Source organism: Schistocerca piceifrons, chromosome 1 (assembly GCF_021461385.2).
Source record: "Schistocerca piceifrons isolate TAMUIC-IGC-003096 chromosome 1, iqSchPice1.1, whole genome shotgun sequence".
Lineage (NCBI taxonomy): Eukaryota > Metazoa > Arthropoda > Insecta > Orthoptera > Acrididae > Schistocerca > Schistocerca piceifrons.
The window spans coordinates 1074636659-1074660502 of record NC_060138.1 but is presented as its reverse complement, the minus strand read 5'-3'; the positions used below and the strand labels follow the sequence as shown (position 1 = coordinate 1074660502).

Genomic DNA, 23844 nt, shown 5'->3' with positions numbered 1-23844 from the left:
GCTGAAGAACCAAAGATATATAAGGGAAGAAATAAGGTCATCACAAGTTGGATCTTCTAACAGGACTGCCAACTCTAAATACAGTAACAACTATACCTAATGTAATAACAAAAATGACGACATGTGACATGTGAAAGCAATGGAAACATGGATGTGGCAGCACATCAAGAGATCTTTAAGTTGTTTTTCAAACTACTTTACAATGCCCAAAACAATTGTTTTAACTACCATTTTGTTAAAAACAAACTCTAAACATCAATTTAAGGTGAAAGACAAATGAAATTGGTTTTTGAAGTGGATTGCCATTTTCTTACTACCAATCAATTCCTCATTCTCATATATTTATAAAATTTGATCATTCATATTTTACTTTTAGTCAGTACTTGTTTGTTTGCAGGCATTGAAATGTTTCATCAAATACTGGAAGAAGCTCAAGCTGGAGACAACCTTGGTGCATTGGTAAGAGGTGTGAAGAGGGATGAACTTCGCCGTGGGATGATAATGTGTAAACCTGGTACTATGAAAGCTGAGGATCATGTGGAAGCTCAGGTACAGTAACTGATGTCAGAAAAATGCAATGATAATTTCAAGATAATAGTCACCATCAGTGTCATGCTTATCAGTACAGCTAGACCCCATACACACAGATCCATTATCTGCATTTTTTAATTTTTATTTTTATTTTTTTTTCATCTATGCGAATTTAGTTTTAAGTCCAGTGCTGCCATTTGTCAACAGTATACAAAAGCTGTAAGTAAGCCCTAATGTGTTAGTGCAATTTGTGTTTGTCAATATGTAAATACTCAGCTCAGGTTAATAGTGTTGTGAAGTTTCACGTGACAGGGTTTGTATTTAAAGTATCAGGTGAAAGGAAGGAAGGTGTCCCTGTCAAGGGAAAGAAGCATATACAAAGTCTTACTCATTAGAAATAAAGTTAAAAGTTCTGGATTGCTGTGAGAAAGGAGAGCATATTATTGACATTAAGCTTGCTTTTGGACTAAGTGAATCCACAGTGAGAAATATTCATTACTATGCAGAATGTGTTTAAATAGTGATCAATCTTCAGCTAACATAAGTGCATCTCAAGTGCCCAAATCTCACCCAGAAGTGATAGAAAGACTAGGAAAAATGCTAAGCCATTTATTTGAGCATCACGTCCAACAGCACATGCCTCTGCTTGGAACTGCTACTCAAATTACAGCCAAGGGCCTGTGTGTGGATTTAACGCAAGAAGAGGAAGATCCAGCACCTGTCGTGGCCAGCTCATGTTGATTTGATTGTTTCCAGCAGTGTTTGGCTTTCACAGCATTAAAATAATAGGACAGGCCACTATAGTGATGAAGTTGGTGCTAAGGATTTTAAAGAGGCTAAACTGTGAGGCATGGTTTAAACCTTGATGAAATGTGTGTATTTGGGAAGTAATGCCTAGCTGCACATTCGTTTCTATTGAAGAAAAACATCACCTGGATTTAAGGCTGCCAAGGACTGATGCAACCTTGTTTTTGGAGGAACTGTTGAAGGGATTACAAAGTCAAGCCCTTCATGGTCTTCTACTGTCAGAATCCTAAGATTGTGGTGGGCAAGCTGGGATGGAGTAAAATAGTTTGAATGATTTCTGCTATTTTCGGTGGCTGTTTTGTTAATAAACTGAAGAGAGAATTGAGAAAGAAAAAATCTTCTTCAAAATTCTTCTCATTTTTGATAATGTTCTCAGTCACTCACTTTCCATTATTGGTAGAAATCAAAACACTGAAGTCCATTTCTGCCACAAACACTACATATGTACTGCAACCCATGGATCAGGGATTTATTTCTGCATTAAAGACATACTATCTGAATAAAACTTTCTCCAGTCTTGTAGAAGGATGTGATCTTAATGTTAAACTTACTGTTGAGATTTTCTGGTGATAGTTTAATATTAAGATGGCAACTGATGCCATTATAAACATATGAACTAATACCACTCCAAAACTTGTGAATGTGAAGGAAACTATGGCCTGATGCTGTATCAGACCTAGAAGATGAAGTGATCCCACTATTTCAATGAGAGAAATTGCAGACACAGCGCAGCAGATTGGATCACTGATGACGATGAAGAGAATGTCTGTGACCTCGGCCTAAATGCTCATTCCGAGGATCAGGGCAACTAAGATAGCCATGTAAGGAAATCCATTATGGAGAATGAATTGTCCACAGCACTATCAGATTCTTTGAATGTAGATGATCCAGAGGCTATTTAGGTTGCAGATGGACTTAACGGAAATGAATTACTGTGTGTTTGTGTCATATTTTTAAGTGTGTTAACTTTTAATTAAAATGGGTTGCAGAAAGTTGTAATGGTTATTGTGAGTAAATGCGAATCAAACCCCTTAATATACGTGTGTAATTACTCTAGATTCACGTGAACTCTCCTGCGTCCGGCCATCCTGATTTAGGTTTTCCGTGATTTCCCTAAATCACTCCAGGCAAATGCCGGGATGGTTTCTCTGAAAGGGCACGGCCGACTTCCTTCCCAATCCTTCCCTAATCTGATGAGACCGATGACCACGCTGTCTGGTCTCCTTCCCCAAACCAACCAACCTTCACGTGAACTCGGTATGTGTGGTGATTCTGCGAAACATAGCTGGTGCATATAACAAGATTTACCTGTACCACCAAATAAAGTGGTGCATTGTTAAAGCTCCATACTTGTAATTTGAGGCTCAAAATCTCAATCTGGATCCCATATTTTATTCTTTTTGTTTGTTTTTTGATTTCTGTAAGTCTGTTGAGCAGCTGTTCAGATGATTTATTTTGTATAGGGCAAAGCTAGTTGCTTTCCACATCATGGCCTGTTGAAGCTTTCTAAGTATTGGGATTATATGTATGGATTCCTCATAACTTCACATACAATTTTCCTACTTGAAAGTTTCTGTAAACAGTTAAAAGTATTGTATTTCTACTGTTTGCCCCTCCCCTCCCCTCCCCTCCCCTCCCGTCTCTCTCTCTCTCTCTCTCTCTCTCTCTCTCTCTCTCTGTGTGTGTGTGTGTGTGTGTGTGTGTGTGTGTGTGTGTGTGTGGGAGGGAGGGAGGGACGGAAATGCTTCTTACAATTAGTACAACTTACTAATTTGTTCTTGGTATCCACATGAAAGCTGGAGGAGACATAAAAGAAGTTATTGAATTAAAAGAAGTTTCAAAAGACTTCGTATGGCACAGTTTGCAAGGGAAAGAAGAAAATAACAGCTAACATTGTTTTGTAAATTCCAAAGATAGTGTTTGCTTATTGCTATAGCAATTAAATACTGCATAGATAAAACATAATAAGCTGTTCTCAAGATGTGTGGTCAAGTTTCCAAAGACTTTGCATTACTGAAAAGGTCCCCCAATAATTACCAGAGACCAACACTCTGTAGCACGGCCTTTGCTGAAGTCACAAAAATTCTGGAAGGAAATAAGTTACGTTACTTGTAGAACTTCTAACTTGTGACCATTTTCTGAAAGCAAAATCTGTAACCTTCAACTGTTCTAATGTATACAAGGTGTGATTCAGAAGTTTCAAGACTGATTCATTTCTGTGTAGGGGAGTGCGTGTGGACCGGTTCCGCCAGGTGGGGGAAGTAGTAGGGGGTCTCAGGGAATGAACTGATGCTGCGGCAGTTGCTTCGGGAACCCTGGAGATTGCGCATCACTTGCAGCATGAGTGCGTGTCATTGACCTCGGTCGAAAAGTGGGAGAGACAGAAATGGAGCAGCATTATGCGATTAAGTTTTGTGTGCGACTGAACAAAACCGCCACAGAGACTCTCAGTATGATTAAAGAGATCTATAAAGAAGAAGCCATGTCCCGTGCAATGGTTTTCATGTGGCACAAACGTTTCAGAGGTGGCTGTGGGAATGTTGAAAACGATGACCACTCTGGGAGACCATCGTCAAGCCGAACAGATCAAAATGTGGAGAGAGTGCAAGAACTTTCAAACAATGAGCGTTGTCTTAGTGTGAGTGCTCTGCCCGCTTGAGGGATCAAGTTCGCTGCATCCGCCCGGTGATCAAGGGCGATTGGATTCTCCATCACGACAACGCGCCCGCTCACACGTTGTGCGCCGCTGCTGAAGTTTTGGTCAAGTTCAACGTTACGACACTGCTGCCGCCACCCTACAACCTCGACTTGGCTCCATGTGACTTTTTCCTTATCCCCGAATCAAGACAGTCCTAAAAGAGAAGTGATTAAACTTCATCGATGCCATCCAGCAGGCTTTGGCCAGAGCCCTAGACAGCATGACATCCGAGGCCTTCCAGAAGGGCTAGGAACAGTGGAAGACGTGCTGGCAGCACTATGTTGATGCTGAAGGATCATATTTTGAAGAATTTTAGTCTGCTGTACTTAAATGTCCAATAAATTTTTTGTTCTGAGTTAAGTCTTGAAACTTTTGAATCACACCCTGTATAACTTTCCAAAAGTAAAAAAATCTCATGACAGAAGTTCTTCAAAGGAGCTAGCTTTTATTTGCATCAGCTTTTTATGACAGCTTATTTCTGCAGGAGATTGTGAAATGTATGATTGGATTGTAACCACTTTTTATGTTTGATGCTTGGCCAGTTGTTCATCAGTTATCTATCAAATACCTACATTTAGTATGGATATTTGTTTCTTTCTAATATAGTCCAGTTGGTAATCGAATGAACTTTGATGTCCAGGTTTACATTCTGAGTAAAGAGGAAGGAGGAAGACATAAGCCATTTATGTCATATATTCAACTGCAGATGTTCTCAAAAACATGGGACATTGCATCACAAATTGTAATACCCGAAAAGGAAATGGTAATGCCAGGAGAGGACGCAAAGTAAGTAATAAGTGAGAATGTTTGTTCAGTGTTTTCTACTTTAGTCTTGTGATGGTAATGGTCCACATATTCTGACAGTGATGAGAAAAATGTCTTTCTACAGCATTATATAAAGTCATCGTTTTTATCCGTAGAGGTCTGATAGCCTGTGAGAATTTAAGGAATGATGAAAAGTAAGCAATTAATCACGAACGATTTTGTTTATTCTCATGTTATGACAGCACGTACCAAATTTGTAGTCTAATTTCTCAGGCTGTTACCAGACTGATTCGGTCACATTCACTCATGAAGGAACTGCACGGGTTCCATAGATGAGTAATGTTTAGACCATATGTCAGAATTCTGCAGCTACAAGATTTACCAAGACTTTGTCAGTTCTTGATGGTTCTGGAGCATAGATGATCGAAGATAAAGGAAATGAAAGCATTAGAAGACAGCAAAACTTGGTTTTGATGATGAGCTGGATTGGTTGGATAAGGAATGAAGACAATGAGAAAAAAGCATAAGAAAGAATATACACTCCTGGAAATTGAAATAAGAACACCGTGAATTCATTGTCCCAGGAAAGGGAAACTTTATTGACACATTCCTGGGGTCAGATACATAACATGATCACACTGACAGAACCACAGGCACATAGACACAGGCAACAGAGCATGCACAATGTCGGCACTAGTAGAGTGTATATCCACCTTTCGCAGCAATGCAGGCTGCTATTCTCCCATGGAGACGATCGTAGAGATGCTGGATGTAGTCCTGTGGAACGGCTTGCCATGCCATTTCCACCTGGCGCCTCAGTTGGACCAGCGTTCGTGCTGGACGTGCAGACCGCGTGAGACGACGCTTCATCCAGTCCCAAACATGCTCAATGGGGGACAGTTCCGGAGATCTTGCTGGCCAGGGTAGTTGACTTACACCTTCTAGAGCACATTGGGTGGCACGGGATACATGCGGACGTGCATTGTCCTGTTGGAACAGCATGTTCCCTTGCCGGTCTAGGAATGGTAGAACGATGGGTTCGATGACGGTTTGGATGTACCGTGCACTATTCAGTGTCCCCTCGACGATCACCAGTGGTGTACGGCCAGTGTAGGAGATCGCTCCCCACACCATGATGCCGGGTGTTGGCCCTGTGTGCCTCGGTCGTATGCAGTCCTGATTGTGGCGCTCACCTGCACGGCGCCAAACACGCATACGACCATCATTGGCACCAAGGCAGAAGCGACTCTCATCGCTGAAGACAACACGTCTCCATTCGTCCCTCCATTCACGCCTGTTGCGACACCACTGGAGGCGGGCTGCACGATGTTGGTGCGTGAGCGGAAGACGGCCTAACGGTGTGCGGGACCGTAGCCCAGCTTCATGGAGACGGTTGCGAATGGTCCTCGCCGATACCCCAGGAGCAACAGTGTCCCTAATTTGCTGGGAAGTGGTGGTGCGGTCCCCTACGGCACTGCGTAGGATCCTACAGTCTTGGCGTGCATCCGTGCGTCGCTGCGGTCCGGTCCCAGGTCGACGGGCACGTGCACCTTCCGCCGACCACTGGCGACAACATTGATGTACTGTGGAGACCTCACGCCCCACGTGTTGAGCAATTCGGCGGTACGTCCACCCGGCCTCCCGCATGCCCACTATACGCCCTCGCTCAAAGTCCGTCAACTGCACATACGGTTCACGTCCACGTTGTCGCGGCATGCTACCAGTGTTAAAGACTGCGATGGAGCTCCGTATGCCACGGCAAACTGGCTGACACTGACGGCGGCGGTGCACAAATGCTGCGCAGCTAGCGCCATTCGACGGCCAACACCGTGGTTCCTGGTGTGTCCGCTGTGCCGTGCGTGTGATCATTGCTTGTACAGCCCTCTCGCAGTGTCCGGAGCAAGTATGGTGGGTCTGACACACCGGTGTCAATGTGTTCTTTTTTCCATTTCCAGGAGTGTAATTAAAGAAATGAAATGTTTGTGCACATATTTGTGTGTTGCTGTTGAAAACTGTAAATGAGGGAATGATGGAAGGGAAGAATTGTGGGAATAAATTTAGAAATGAGTACATAAGGCTTGTAATTCATCATGAAGGATGCAGCAGTTATGCTGAAATGTAGAGAATATCTAGCAGGTGGGAGGTCTTGAATGCATTGTTGCATATAGACGTCTTATAAAGAGAACACTGTTTTGCTGTCTAATTAAAGTTAAATTTACTGTTACTTTGTAATGTAAATATCGTTTACATACAAATTTGCATATTAGCAGAATTTTGTTTCAGTTATATGGGGAAAGGTGGAACAGTTTTTTATTTCAGATGTGATGTAGTAATGAAAGTAGTATGGAGGTAGACTTAGAGGAATTGAAGGGATGGTAATTGACTCTTTTAAAGTTCTTTACTATTGAATAGTTTTTGCAAGATGTTCAGTGACATGGAAACTGTGCAGTCATTGAACGGAGGCAGTAGGTTCACACAATCTCAAATAATTGTTGACCCAACACCATTGTATTACGTCTCAGTAATAGTAACTCAGCTGTTTAAGCTGGTTCTTCTAAGCTGTGTGGGTTGAGCACCTAATTACATCTTAGTGAGGACTGAGGGAAACAACTAGATAGAACCCAATATACAGTCTGGACATTCAGACCATGTATCCTTTAGAACTGCAGTGGGTTGAGAGGCTGCAGTGACTGCTATGGAGGGATGGAAGAGACTTTTCTTCTAGTGGTCGGGATACTGATGGTATCCCATCTGGGCATTGAGGATTTGAAGGCTATCAAGGGCTACAGGAGGCCAATATGAGAAGAAGGTGATGGCAGCAAGGCAGATGGTGTGCATGTAAATGCTTTATTAATCCAGTAAGTTAGAGCAGTTAAAAGTGCTTGCCCTCGTCCCATGGCTGCAGGGCAGCGTAGATCCTGACATCCATGTTCCATAGTTTTGATTTGTGATCAGGCATCGATCACACAGCACAAGGGAAGCGATGCTGCATGGCAGTTTGTTGTCTGGGGGCAGTATGATGACCCGGTGATGTTGATGCATCAGGAGCTGAGTTGGCTGCTGCTAACTAAGGGCATCCTCCCTGAGGAGGACTGGCGGTGGCTAGCGAAGCCCATAGTGCCATGCGGTGTAGAGACAGAGTGGTACAGCGCCTGAACTCAGGACCTCAGCACACATATGGTTGGCAGATAACAGCTGTACAGAGGATGCTGGAGCAGTCCAGCAGTACAGTGGCTGTTGGTTAGTCACCAGCTTTAACTTCAGCCTGGTCGCTCCAGTGGTGACTATCATTAACTCTCCGGTGACTGTTTGGCTGTCTGGGGGGGGGGGGGGGGGGTTGAAGGAATGCAACACCAGTTGGTACATAGCCGTGTCAATGTCTTGTTATGAGAGACTCGACACACATTGACATAATGTATGGCGCATTCTTCGTGTTGATTGTGTCATCAGCTGTGCACCTTTGGGACTGTAATTGGAACACCAAGTCCCAAATTTCGTTGATGTTGCAGTGTGCCACAACACATCTTTCCTCTTCAGAGAAATCGATCCTCAAATTTAGTTCGGCTTCACTGGCTCATTCTGAAAACCATGCACAATTCCTGTAAGGTGACACTAGGATTGTTAATGTATGCTACTACACATTACGTCCAATGCTTACTTTTGACCACACCATTTATGCTTTGGTTTACTTTTCAAAGTCTGCTCACTGCTTTATGCAATGTTTCCTTTGCTGTCCCACTGCATCTCTAGGCGAAGCTAGTACATAAAGCAGTTACAATCCTTGACAATCACATGTCCATTTGGCAAAGTGGTAAACAATATCATAAGGGCAGCAGTGGTGAGCTCTGGTAGGCATCATACAACATTATGAAGCTACGTACCCACTCTTTGCCGTGTGCTACAGTTTTTGACCCTTATACTTCCTGCAAAAATGTATCACTTAAGCTAACCTAGTTATCACACAGCAAAATGATTGACTTGTTGCAAAATGTAACATCAGTACTTCCCTACCAGACAAAATTAAGCATGCCAAGTTTACACTACACATATTGCAGTACTATGCATTCCCCATAACTGGACGTCACACCAAGCATTTAGTTTAACGTACTTTAACTATAGGAAAAGTCCCCTTTAAGCTAATAGGCAGGCTTCTTGCGTTAATGCAACACAATCTACAGTTTGAATCTCATCATTCTTAAATGCATCCATAGACCTACCCATAACGTATACACACACGTTCAGAAGAGCAGCTTAATCTAAACTAGTTACAAGATTTAAGCGAGCTGTAACAAAGTCACTACAGTCACGTTACATTGCCCATAAGAACAGAGAACTATCAATTAAACCTTAAAATGTACCTCACATCTCGAATGACTAATCCAATGCATCGCGTTGCAGAAGCTCTTTGATATCATAGACTTACAGATCTACAGCCATTCACCCAGCTACCGCCTGTCTCTCTTAGAACACCTGTCATACTCCATAAAATTCCCTAGTACATGGTCTGTTCTCCTTATACTGTTTCTGACAGTTATCCTAGGCAGATTTTCTGTTATCATGGGCACTGTTTCTCGACAGACCTGGAGCGGTTCAAATGGTGAAGTCCGGGCCAGTGACTCATTTCGGATCCGCATGGTGCCTTCAGTGTCTTTGCTGCTTTCGAGTCAGTGTCACATGACACAAAGACAAGAAACCCAAACCATAAGGTAATGTTGTAATACTGATGTACATTGCACTTTCAGTGCTGTCCTACAGTTTGCAACTGCCTTACAAGAAAGTAGTATAAGTTGCAGGAGTACAGAGCAGAAACAAAAAGGAAAAAGGAAACTTTAGACACAACTCGGGCACTCTGTGGACATCAAACCATATGCCTGCTAAAGACCATAGGAGAGCTCTTAAACTAAGAACTTACATGACAGCATTAAGTTAGGTCTACAGCTGCTGGAATGGTTCTGCAGCTCACTGGGCACTGATCAGTTGCCAGCTTGACATAAGCAGTGCCCCATTGACTATATGTTTGACTGTCTGAGGCTGAAGGAATGCAGCACTGGTTGGTGGGTTGCTACATCGATGGTTTGTTATGGGAGACTTGCCACACATTGACATATTGTTTGGCTTAATCCAAGTGTTGACTGGGTCATAGCTGCCTGCCTTCAAGATGTTAATTGGAACACTTTGTACCAAATTTCCTTGTCATCATAGTGTGCTGCAACAGAATGATGGGCAGCTATATGGAGAACAAATACGGATGTGCTTCTCACCTGTTCATGTTACTTACAAACCATGTATCAGTCTGATAGCTATATCGCAGGTGACAGAAATACTGAGTTACTGTTGAATGACATTATTTATTGGAGGCTTGGCTCATGATCAGCATGTGAACTGGTTGCGTTGCTTCAAATCTTTGAGATTTAGGACCCCCTCAGACCAGCACAAAGACAGCTGTGAGTGTAGCTCTGTCAATGTTTTAACAGTCTCTTTCCATACTCTGTCTGGCTCTAGCAGGGTAGTGTACCATAGATAGGGTTGCCAGAGGCTCTACAAATTTCTGGGAAATTAGTATTCCAAGCTGGCAAAAAAATACTGGAGTAATGGACTGAGAGAATTGGAAAAATGACTTACGGCCATGGGGCCTGCCAAACTATTATTTGGCTAAATATAAATTGAGACCTATGGAAATCTGGTAGCTTCTGTTTTAAGGGAAATAAATTGTAGTACTGTAAATACCAAAAATAGGTTAGTGTAGTTGAAAGAGAAGTTAAAATAAGATTGAATAGAGTGGAGTTATCAGAAGTCCAGTAAACATTCGTTCCAGATGTAATTAAAATTGTGACGTGTTCTACAGCAGAGGAATAAGGTAATTGATGTTAATCACACTAAAACATAATGATCAATTTTTATGCAAGAGCTGGACAAAAGGTAATGGAAGCTATTTCAGTGGAAAACTTGAGATATAATACCAGAAATGTCACATGACATGTCAGAAGAATCTTATGAGAGGGGGGGGGAAAAAAAAAAAAAAAAAAAAAAAAAAAAAAAAAAAAAGATTGGCCTTAACACATTTCTCCTTACAAAAACAAATAGGTGGATGAGGCAAGGAACAAATGGAAATGAAAATTAAGTTGACTGCATTTTATCGGTCAGTAGAAAACAATTAGGTTACCTAATTCATTTTTTAATTTAAAATGATCATCATAAACTTATAAGATACAAAGCTAGCAAGAAATAAACTTACTAGACAGGAACAGATGATGAGACTCTCTGTAAGAATAGGAGGGAATAAAAGATTAAATTCAGAAGTTCAGCATCTTAGGGAACACAGTTTATACACATGTAGATAAAAGGAGCAGTTATAAATAAAAAAGGTGCTTATGCAAACAGAAAAATCTGGAAGGAACAACAGACTAGAAAATCTCAAATTGAACAATGTAGGTATTAAAGAGGAAAGCTTCAAGCAAATAAAAATGGAAATTTGATAAAATATACTGAATTTACAAATATCTTAAAAAATATGTGAGAAGATCCATTAAAATTTGGGAGGAACAATAATTGAAAGCAATAAGATTATGAACACAGTTATGCTGGCTGGACATCACTGTTAACCATGTAAGAAGGCAAATGTCACAGCAACTAAGAATACTGTCAACATTGTACAAACATGCAACACTTTATTTAAAGTTGTGTGGTTGAAGATATGAATCAGAAACCACAGATAGTGAATAATCAGGATAACACAATTCCAAAAATTTCATAAAAATCTATTTGCAGTTTAAAGATAGTGAATACACCTGAAGGTGATAGTGTTTTAACAGAAAAGATTAAAGCTGAAGACAAAGTAATATAAAAGGAACAAAATTTCCAATAACTCAAATGATGCTGTAATTATTCTAGTTCACAATACAAAGGAGACAAACAATTTTAATGTAAGAGATACTGTATAATTCTATCACCATCTGCATACAAAAATGGGATTATCAGGTTGTAACAGGCAAAGGGGGCAAGCCAGCTTTAGAACAGTTACAGCGTCATGGAGTATTTGCAAATAACTACCATAGTTATGAGTATACATCACCATTTTGTCTGAGATTCATATATTTTGAAAAAGGCTTGCAACTCAATTCAGACTGTGCTAACAGGCCTTGAGAAACAAGACACTGACTGAGCACAGACCAGTATATTAAAGACTTGTTTAAGAAAGTGAGAGAATAAAAACTGAAAATGGATTCAGACAAACACATTCCATACCACCAAATCCTTCTGAGCAGTCCTTGTGGATTTCAAATCCCTAAACTGGGAAAATTAAGAAGGAAAATGTGTTAATGGAACATATCTGAATCGTCTTCACCATGCAGATGATGCTGTACTGTTTAATTTTATTTTAGGTAAATTTCACGAATGAATAGAAAAATTCAGTAAAAGAAAAGTATGAAAGTAGGCCTGAAAATAAGTTAGTTAGATTAAAATGTACAGTAAGCACATTGAAAAGAAAATACAGTAGTACAGATTAACACTGTGAGATCACTAGGGGACACAGGAAAACCAATATACACTCAGGGACATTGAAAATAACACACCCAGAGGGAAGAAAGGTACAAACACGAAACTTTGCAAATAAGTACTGTGAGATACAATTTGCAATTTATCCAAGTTTGGTGCCAGTGTGCATGCCCACAGATCCTGCAGTGATACTGCAATTGAGCAGGGGCGCTATTTAAATGGCACGTAGTGGACAAGTCATACATGTGACAATCGCACCCAACTTGAGGAGGATGTTAGTGGTGCACAATGCCAGGTAAACATGGTAGATTATATTTCTCACAGATAAGCCAATTTGAGAAGGGTCTAATCATTGGCCTGAAACAGCATCTACATCTACATCTACATTTATACTCCGCAAGCCACCCAACGGTGTGTGGCGGAGGACACTTTACGTGCCACTGTCATTACCTCCCTTTCCTGTTCCAGTCGCGTATGGTTCGCGGGAAGAACGACTGTCTGAAAGCCTCCGTGCGCGTTCTAATCTCTCTAATTTCACATTCGTGATCTCCTCGGGAGGTATAAGTAGGGGGAAGCAATATATTCGATACCTCATCCAGAAACGCACCCTCTCGAAACCTGGCGAGCAAGCTACACCGCGATGCAGAGCGCCTCTATTGCAGAGTCTGCCACTTAAGTTTGTTAAACATCTCCGTAACGCTATCACGGTTACCAAATAACCCTGTGACGAAACGCGCCGCTCTTCTTTGGATCTTCTCTATCTCCTCCGTCAATCCGATCTGGTACGGATCCCACACTGATGAGCAATACTCAAGTATAGGCCGAACGAGTGCTTTGTAAGCCACCTCCTTTGTTGATGGACTACATTTTCTAAGGACTCTCCCAATGAATCTCAATCTGGTACCCGACTTACCAACAATTAATTTTATATGATCATTCCACTTCAAATCGTTCCGCACGCATACTCCCAGATATTTTACAGAAGTAACTGCTACCAGTGTTTGTTCCGCTATCATATAATCATACAATAAAGGATCCTTCTTTCTATGTATTCGCAATACATTACATTTGTCTATGTTAAGACCAAGTGCCTATCCGCTGCAGATCTTCCTCCATTCCGCTACAATTTTCTAATGCTGCAGCTTCTCTGTATACTACAGCATCATCCGCGAAAAGCCGCATGGAACTTCCAATACTATCTACTAGGTCATTTACATATATTGTGAAAAGCAATGGTCCCATAACACTCCCCTGTGGCACGCCAGAGGTTACTTTAACGTCTGTAGACGTCTCTCCATTGATAACAACATGCTGTGTTCTGTTTGCTAAAAACTCTTCAATCCAGCCACACAGCTGGTCTGATATTCCGTAGGCTCTTACTTTATCAGGCGACAGTGCAGGACTGTATCGAACGCCTTCCGGAAGTCAAGAAAAATAGCATCTACCTGGGAGCCTGTATCTAATATTTTCTGGGTCTCATGAACAAATAAAGCAAGTTGGGTCTCACACGAACGCTGTTTCCGGAATCCATGTCGATTCCTACATAGTAGATTCTGGGTTTCCAAAAACGACATGATACTCGAGCAAAAAACATGTTCTAAAATTCTACAACAGATTGACGTCAGAGATATAGGTCTATAGTTATGCGCATCTGCTCGACGACCCTTTTTGAAGACTGGGACTACCTGTGCTCTTTTCCAATCATTTGGAACCTTTCGTTCCTCTAGAGACTTGCGGTACACGGCTGTTAGAAGGGGGGCAAGTTCTTTCGCGTACTCCGTGTAGAATCGAATTGGTATCCCATCAGGTCCAGTGGACGTTCCTCTGTTGAGTGATTCCATTTGCTTTTCTATTCCTTGGACACTTATTTCGATGTCAGCCATTTTTTCGTTTGTGCGAGGATTTAGAGAAGCAACTGCAGTGCGGTCTTCCTCTGTGAAACAGCTTTGGAGAAAGGTGTTTAGTATTTCAGCTTTACGCGTGTCATCCTCTGTTTCAATGCCATCATCATCCCGGAGTGTCTGGATATGCTGTTTCGAGCCACTTACTGATTTAACGTAAGACCAGAACTTCCTAGGATTTTCTGTCAAGTCGGTACATAGAATTTTACTTTCGAATTCACTGAACGCTTCACGCATAGTCCTCCTTACGCTAATTTTGACATCGTTTAGCTTCTGTTTGTCTGAGAGGTTTTGGCTGCGTTTACACTTGGAGTGAAGCTCTCTTTGCTTTCGCAGTAGTTTCCTAACTTTGTTGTTGAACCACGGTGGGTTTTTCCCGTCCCTCACAGTTTTCACTCGGCACGTACCTGTCTAAAATGCATTTTACGATTGCCTTGAACTTTTTCCATAAACACTCAACATTGTCAGTGTCGGAACAGAAATTTTCGTTTTGATCTGTTAGGTAGTCTGAAATCTGCCTTCTATTACTCTTGCTAAACAGATAAACCTTCCTCCCTTTTTTTATATTCCTATTAACTTCCATATTCAGGGATGCTGCAACGGCTTTATGATCACTGATTCCCTGTTCTACACTTACAGAGTCGAAAAGTTCGGGTCTGTTTGTTATCAGTAGGTCCAAGATGTTATCTTCACGAGTTGGTTCTCTGTTTAATTGCTCGAGGTAATTTTCGGATAGTGCACTAAGTATAATGTCACTCGATGCTCTGTCCCTACCACCCGTCCTAAACATCTGAGTGTCCCAGTCTATATCTGGTAAATTGAAATCTCCACCTAAGACTATAACATGCTGAGAAAATTTATGTGAAATATATTCCAAATTTTCTCTCAGTTGTTCTGCCACTAATGCTGCTGAGTCGGGAGGTCGGTAAAAGGAGCCAATTAGTAACCTAGCTCTGTTGTTGAGTGTAACCTCCACACATAATAATTCACAGGAACTATCCACTTCTACTTCATTACAGGATAAACTACTACTAACAGCGATGAACACTTCACCACCGGTTGCATGCAATCTATCCTTTCTAAACACTGTCTGTACCTTTGTAAAAATTTCGGCAGAATTTATCTCTGGCTTCAGCCAACTTTCTGTACCTATAACGATTTCAGCTTCGGTGCTTTCTATCAGCGCTTGAAGTTCCGGTACTTTACCAACGCAGCTTCGACAGTTTACAATTACAATACCGATTGCTGCTTGGTCCCCGCATGTCCTGACTTTGTCCTGCACCCGTCGAGGCTGTTGCCCTTTCTGTACTTGCCCAAGGCCATCTAACCTAAAAAACCGCCCAGCCCACGCCACACAACCCCTGCTACCCGTGTAGCTGCTTTTTGCGTGTAGTGGACTCCTGACCTATCCAGCGGAACCCGAAACCCCACCACCCTATGGCGCAAGTCGAGGAATCTGCAGCCCACACGGTCGCAGAACCGCCTCAGCCTCTGATTCAGACCCTAAGCATGCTGCTTGACAAGTTATGTGGCTCACCAGGTCGATCATTCAGAGAGTTTCTTCAGATAAGTTGGTGATGGAAGGATTGTGCAGCAAGTGATCAGGAATCCTACGGACATGCTCCACAATACAGGCAGCTATACGGGTGCCAGTTGTTCCACATACCATTTCCAGACACTTGTAGATGCAAATTGGCAATCCAGGTGCCCTTGTCGTATACTGCTGTTAACATTGAGACATCAACAACTGCCGTCTAGTAGTACCACAGCAGAAAGACTTGGGCAGCCACATATTGGTAATACGTGGTGTTAAGTGATTAATCCCGATTTGTTTTGGGATGGATAATGACTGCATATGGATGTGAATGCAACCTAGTGAACAGTACAGTTCCACTCATGCTGTCGCACATCGCATGATCTACACAGCTTGAGTAATGGTCTGGAGGGCCACAGCCTACAGTAGCCGGTCCCATCTAATTGGGGTATGTGGAGCCTTAACAGGCCAGCATTATGGTGACGATATTCTTCAACCCGATGTGGGACCTTCCCACACAGTCTTTCAGCGGCACTTTTCCTGCAAGACAATGCTCGTCCTCATATAGTTAGAATTGCTGAAGACTTACTTTCAAACTCGTTTTCTGTAGATTCTTGGTTTGAAATTGCCATATTCCAACTCTTCCATGCTCCCTGGACATGTCCCCTGTAGAGCATGTGCGGGACCAGCTGAAATGCCAGATGAAGCATGTTGCGACATGTATTGCAACAAAAGATGGTGCAGCCAGTTATTCATGTTGTGCTGTATCTGTCTACTTGTATGTACTGTATGTTTTCATGTCTTGATTTTGGGACCAAGTCAGTGTTTCATCTGTATCATTATATGTAATAAATTTAATTTTAATTTGATGCTCCCCTCTCTGTGTGCTGTTTTTGATGTTAAGTTTATAAAGAAACAAAGTACATTGGAAGACCTAATTATGATTGTAATGAAAATTAAATGGAAGCAAGCATGACGTAGCCGTATAAATGTATGGTGTATGGTAGGCGTTGCAAACAAGTAATCTGCTGTGTTACCAGAGATAAGAAAAAACTATTGTCATTGTAATGGGTGGTGGGCAGAAGACAATAAATATTCAGTGTGCAGGAGCAACATGGATACGTATTGTTAAAGACCATAATGCATGGTGAAGGCTAAAAGAGGTCTTCATCCAGCAGTGGATATCAAGTGAATTACAGTTAACTTTGTCTGTCAGAATTGTAGACAACCTTAAATTTTCCAGTAAATGGTAATTATAGTGCAACGTACCGAGCCTCACAGAATATACAGACCGTCAGTACTACCCCACGTGATAACCCTCTCTTCGACCTGTCCCGCTCTTGCAACTAGTTCCTGTTTTGAAACTGGTAGTGATTTGTTAGACATGTTTGCCTTGGTTCTCCAACATCAAAGGAAGGTGCTTAAGGTAACTGGTAAAGTACCTGCCTGTTACTTATTTTGAAAGTACAGTTGATTCCGTTTATAGCAACATCGCTTTTAACCATGAGTTAACGTAACAGTGAAATCCAAAAGTCCCGTCTAAATCCTTTGTAAATACTATATTTAGAAGAATCATTTAGTACACCAACAACTTATTGCAACTTCTTGTATAAAATCTTTTTTACTACATAGTCAAAAACGTATATCGGCTATAACATCCACTGTTCATTTTTGTTCGTTACGTATTTGGGGATTACTAACAATAATATAAAACTTACTTTCAAACTCGTTTTCTGTAGATTCTTGGTTTGAAATTGATGTGTGTTAAATAGTCACTCCAAGTACCACCTTCAAGATGTCGCAAAAAAGAGCAAAGTATATAATATTGAAGAAAAGTCACATACTGTAATATGACGATTAGAAAATGGGGAAATATATGTCAGTATCGTAAAGGAAATGGGTGGCTCACTCTCAACAATTTCTACAATTTGGAAGGACAGAGAGGAAATCCAATCTTTTTTGAACACAGTTCTTTAAAAATAAAGTAAGCGATATCACCTGAGCACAAAGATACTGATGAAACTTTACTTAATGGTTTAAGAAGCAAAGATCAAATAACACACCATCAGTGGACCTATTCTTCAAGCAAAATCCAGTGAATTTGAGTGTCTGTGGGGAATTCGAAATTCAGTTGTTCTTTATCTTGCAATACATTTCCGAGCTCGCCGTGATAATATCGCTGGGAAAATTTATAGCAAAGCTGTCAGTGTACGAGATGGCATAACAGATTAGTGGCTATCTAAGAAGTGGGCTGCTTTGTGAGAAGGTTACTAGACAAATGATACATTCATTGCTGATGAAGCTGGCTTGTTTTGCAACATGGCACCAGATAAGGTATTGAAATTTAAAGGTGGACAAGTCTAAATGTCTAAAGGCAGAGAATCACAGTTATGGTTGCCCCATAACATGACAATCGTGTAAAGAAAAGCTTTTGGTGATTCGAAAAGCAAGAAAACCTCAGTGTTTAAAAACATTTACACCCTAGTTGTAGTTGATGGAAACAATGTAAAACCTGGAATGACATGTTAAATTTTTGAAAAATGCTTGTGTAAGTGGGACTCTCAGCTGAAATCAAAGAAACTAAAAATTATCTTGTGGTTGATGACTGCACGGGAGCCTACCTTGAACCTTTGTCTGCATGCGTGAATTTTTTGCCGTATGTCATTAGGGTCAATTGCTGGCAAGCAGCAGTTGAGTTAGGTAATGTGTAGTGCTCATGTTGGTCTTCCATTGCAAGGGAAATGATGAAATGACTAGAGCAGCGCTACTGCATCCCTTTTTTCCAGAAACTGGGCAACAGACAGTTGGAAACCATTCGGAAGATGGAAGATTGAAACATCTTTCAGTGGTGATGTTATGGGCAAGGTATGGTACAACCGGTTTTAAAGATAGCTGTATATAGGTGGAGTGGAGAACAAGCCACATTCTAGTCGGCCATCAACATGTGGAAATGACCATGTCATTGCCAAAGTGAATCCTGTGGATGCAGGACCATCGTGATTATCAGAGAGGTGAGCAGCAACACTTTTTCGACACATTCCATTGTGACTGGAGATTTGGCCGTGAAAAGTGTGTTGGCGAAATTCCTGCCAAAGCTGCTTACGGCGGAGCAAAAGTAGCTTCATGTTGAAATCTCACAGGACATGCTGAACTCCACAAACAATGACCTCAACTTTGTGAACACCATAATGGGTATGACCTAGAAACCAAATCCCAGTCGTCACAGTGGAAGCATTCCTCGTCACCAGGAACAAAGAAGGTCTGCTAAGTGCGTAGCAACATCAGTGTGATACTGACTGCTTTCTTTGACTCCTGCAGTGTGGTACACCACAGGGTAAAAAAAATCACCAGAGATTACTACAGGGATATCCTTTGTCACCTATGTGAAGCTGTTGGCGCAAGTGACTGGACTTGCAGTCAACAGGAAATTGGTGCCTCCATTACGACCATGTTCCAGCACATTCCTCCCACTTGATTCAGATTTTTTTTTGGTAATAAAACAGATCCCTGTGCTTCAACAGGCTCCTTACTCATGATACGTGCAACTTCTGGCTGTTCCTCAGACTCAAGAGGCCATTGAAAGAAATGCGATATTGGACAATAGAGGACAATGTGGCAGCAGGGAGAGCCAAGGTAATGTTCATTCCAAAAGAATCTTTTTCGGCACTGCTGGGTAAAATGTGTGGAGTCCCAAGGGAACAACTTTGAGGGTAGTTAGGTGCCCAATGCCCCAGGTAAGCCAACTTTTTTTCCACAGCCAAAGGTCAGATACTTTCCTAACAGACCCCATAAAACCTATGGACCAAAGAGTTACAAAATCTCCAACAAATCAGTAAAGGAAACTTCAAGTGATGATGACCATGTTACAAAAAGTCAGAGAAGGTAAAGAAGCAGTTTTCAACACCTTCGTGCAATTTTAATGACATTGGAAGCACGGGAAAATACCACTCAAAAGACAAGTGCCAATTGTTTTAAATAAAAAGGATTCTGAGATCTTTTTTTCTCTATAACACAGTGAGGGTGACACATTCAGCAACAGCTGATTGTGCAGATGGGGACGAAATTGCCACAGCAGAATTAGTGCAAGAACTTTGTCCATATTTGTCAGCTTGTGAAATAGAGGACTTCACCTAGATAGACAACAATTTTATCATGTATGCCTCATCGAGTGAAGAAGAAATTTTAGCCGTCATCAAAGCGTGTGTGTGCGCGCGCACGCATGCGTGTCTGCGTGTGTGCGTGTGTGTGTGTGTGCACGCGCGTGTGCGTGCGCGCGTGCGTCTACTGCTGACAAAGGCTTTAATTGCTGAAAGCTATGATTGTGTGAATCTTTTTATTGTGCCTGTCGCGACTCAGCACCTCCGCTATATGATGAGTAGCAACTTTCCTTCTCTTGTATTATTCGTAATATCTTTGCTGTGATTGTAGAAAACTAGAAAATTAAAGTTAAATACATATGACATGTTTTTTCCAAAGTACAGAAGTGGAGTAATAGTGTACTTGTTATTGTTGTATTGTGGTTGTATTAGATATTTTCATTGTGTTAGGTACAGTATATCACATTTGTACAACATTATAAAGTGAAACGTAGGAGAAAGCATAGACCTTCATGTCGTTTTATACATAAATATTGGCTTCTCATTTTTATTAGTGTTAATTGATTTTTGTAATACAGTAATTGGAACAAAGTTGTCATGAATGAGTACTGTACTATACAGTACTTACAGTAAGCTTTGAAAGATGCACAACATTGTATCTCATCAATTATCCAAGGCTGTATTTGACGATGTTGAACAATTTACATGGTGGCTGCTGCTTTCTTCACTTATTGAAGGTTTTTACATTTTTTCTTCCGTCTCTCTCCACATATACTGTAAGTGTACTGTATTTCTGCTACTATTTGAAGTCAATGACAGTTTAAATTTGGAAATGATGAAATTCCTATTTTTTAAAAAATGGGGAAAAAAGAAACGGTTTGTGAGACTGTTGACTGTAACGACTGTAAACAGTTCATCTCTTTGATGTTGTTATCATCGGTTTCAACCGTATAACTATTCTTATCGTTAGTTATAATATTAATGTTTTGAGTCTCCTACCCTGCTGAAGGTCTTTGACACCATTTTGGTAGCTTGTGTTATTTACACTGCATGTTTCACGAGGCAACTTCTCACGTATCCGCAGGAGCGTGAAAAGGTAGGAGTGTGTGTGTGTGTGTGTGTGTGTGTGTGTGCGTGTGTGTGTGTGTGTGTGTGTGTGTGTGTGTGTGTGTGTGTGTGTATGTGTGTGAGAGAGAGAGAGAGAGAGAGAGAGAGAGAGAGAGAGAGAGAGAGAGAGAGAGAGAAGAGGTGTGGTGGACAGATTCAACTGACTATATTGCATTACATATATTATTGATTTCTTCTTCAGGTTGGAGCTGAAAATGTTCAGGCCAATGGCATTAGAACAAGGGCAGAGGTTCACACTCAGAGATGGAACTGCGACACTGGGAACAGGTGTTATCACAAAAGTACTGAATCGGCTTTCAGAAAAAGAGAGGATGGCATTAACAGGAGGAAAGAAGGCACGTGATAAGCTTGCAGAAGAAAGCAAATAAATAACACAGACATTAATAAAATTAATGTAGATTCAAAATAGACTGATTCTGCTGAAACATACAGTCTCCAGTGGCCATTGTACATATGAATTACTACGTAATTCTCCAGTCACTGTAAAATGTTCCAGAAAGAATTGCAAGAGACAGTGAATGTTCTGAACAGTGCATATATTGTGAATTGTTTTGTGTTTTACCTGTTGCTTCTTTTGTGAATTGTTCACGAATCATAATTGTGTACTGACAGTTTTTTACATGTAATGTTTGTTTAAAAGTGCATTAGCATCTCTGATTCTGAGCTACACATTAAGATGATATGAGCCTGGAAATTCGAAGTCTTGTGAGGAATGGTTTAGCTACCATTTCTTTCATGTATTGTGTTAACCTATCACATCAGGAAAAACTTCAGTATTTTGTGTTTTCAATTAAAACAGTTGATGTATTAGCTACACATTGATGACGACAAACTTTCATCTCTGAATAACATGCATCATTGTGAAAATCTGTTTTTTTGATCAAGTAATGTGAACTCATAATAATATTCTTATAATGAAATTTATTACTTTCTGTGGTAGTTATTGCACTTAAATTTAAGTTGTGTCACAGTAAATGGACCTTGTTTCACCTTTTCCAAGTCTATAAATGTTACAACTGGCATGTGTACTGTTTGACAGAGTATATAAAAATTTCCACTTTATTATTAATAAGCTGTTTTCTGAGCTATCTATCTCTGCCCTTTCCTATTTTGCCTGGGACTTCGATTATATTTAGTAATAGAATTATATTTGTCCTTGTGTGCTACTATGTGGCTTTTGAGACCTGAATGTTAAATTCTGCCTGTTAAAAAAATAATTCTTCTGCAGACTGAAAGTTGTTGAGATTTTTTATGCCATTCTCTCTCTCTCTCTCTCTCTCTCTCTCTCTCTCTCTCTCTCTCTCACACACACACACACACACACACACACACACACACACACACACACACAGTGCCCCTAATTGGTGTGCTGGTTAAACAATCTCAAGATTGTTATTTAGACTAGAATATGTAGTGGTTCAAACAATAGAAACTCCTGGTTGGAATATCAATGATATTAGGAAAAGGACAGATTACTAATCATCATATAGATGTTCTGTTGAAATGCAGACAGGCACAACAACAAAATGTTGCGCTTTATAGCTTTTGCCAAAGCCTTTTTCAGCAAAGAAAACACACAAACAAGCACAACACTTCCACATATACCACTACCTCCAGCAGCTCCAACGGCTTATGTTAAACAACACTATTTGTTTATGAAATTAAAATAGAAATGATCAAACTCATCAGAAAAATGTGTTTGTGCTATGGTACATCTGTATTTTTGGACATAGACATTTCCATGGCCAAAGTGCACGAGCTTTGAACAAATTCCCATCCAAACAGTTCCCCAGATTTAGCCTCGTTGACATTTACATTCTAAGAAATCAACTAGTGGCTTGGAGGGAAGGATTTATCATGTTTAAGAGGTCTTCATTACTGTAATTAAGTGTGTGCATAGATTGAGCTTGATTGCTTTTCTAAATGATTGAAGAAATTGAAATAGTGGACCAGATGCATTGAACTAAATGGATATTATTTTGAGAAATAGCTGTGGTGACTTTTCTATTAGAATTACTAATCTGCAATTGTACTGTTAAAAGGAAATGACTATTTGCATTGTAATGTGTTTGGTTAGGTCACAAAATAAAGAAGTCATCATAAAGAAATCATCATAAGAATAAACCTGGTGTAAACATTTCACTATGTATTCGTCTGCATTTGCTGGAACCTCATTGGATTTCCATTTCACTTGGGACTGCAGCCAAGCTGTCTCGAGTAGTCAAGTATGATAATAAGGGTACGTTTTGTGCTGTGCATTATGTGCACATTGACTTAGCGATAATACAGGACAACAGATTTACTGGTGAATTTAACTTGGACAGCACTGGCCAGTCAGCTGGTACAGCTAGCATGCAGTGACGTGGCCCGTTGCAGTTCACACGCAAAGAGAGACAAGCAGAGAAGCAATACAGCTTGAATGAAATCTCCCACAATACATTCCTTTGACAACTAGACGGAAACCACAACACATCATTTTTAGCTAACGTACTATTGCAATTAAAAACAAGAATGATGAAAATTCCTGACTTAACCACAGGGTAATCTTTCTGCATAAGCTGTGTGTAATGTAAGAAAGTATTGAAGGGTTTCACGGTACAGTTAAATATTGAAGCCACCGAAGGTATTACTTAGTCAGTCGTCTGGTAATCTCTTAGCTGCTTCCTTATTCGAATCCAAGAAATACATTTCAGTTCTGGAAGTGTCACCTGCTACTCTGATAATGAGCCTACCAACAACAGAATCCACAAAGCCAACCACGCGCAGCATTTTCTCTTCTTTTATGACGAGCCGTTCTGTATCTCACCAGCGTTCAGAAGTGGTGTGTGAAAAAGCTGCATGCTTTAGTTCCAGTATGTCTGGCAGCTTAACAGTCTTGGTACTTCT

At 40.8% G+C, this 23844-nt stretch overlaps 1 protein-coding gene across 1 annotated transcript in view; it reads left to right on the top strand.

The window, feature by feature from the left end:
- The window catches only part of LOC124768435 (elongation factor Tu, mitochondrial), a 58253-nt gene extending 36165 nt beyond the window's left edge, over positions 1–22088 (top strand). Inside the window, exons 9-11 of the mRNA XM_047249156.1 lie at positions 398–549; positions 4677–4822; positions 21140–22088. Coding sequence (XP_047105112.1) covers positions 398–549; positions 4677–4822; positions 21140–21326 — 485 coding nt within the window. The 3' untranslated portion in view covers positions 21327–22088. The remainder of the gene's footprint in view (positions 1–397; positions 550–4676; positions 4823–21139) is intronic.
- The last annotated feature ends 1756 nt before the right edge of the window (positions 22089–23844 follow it).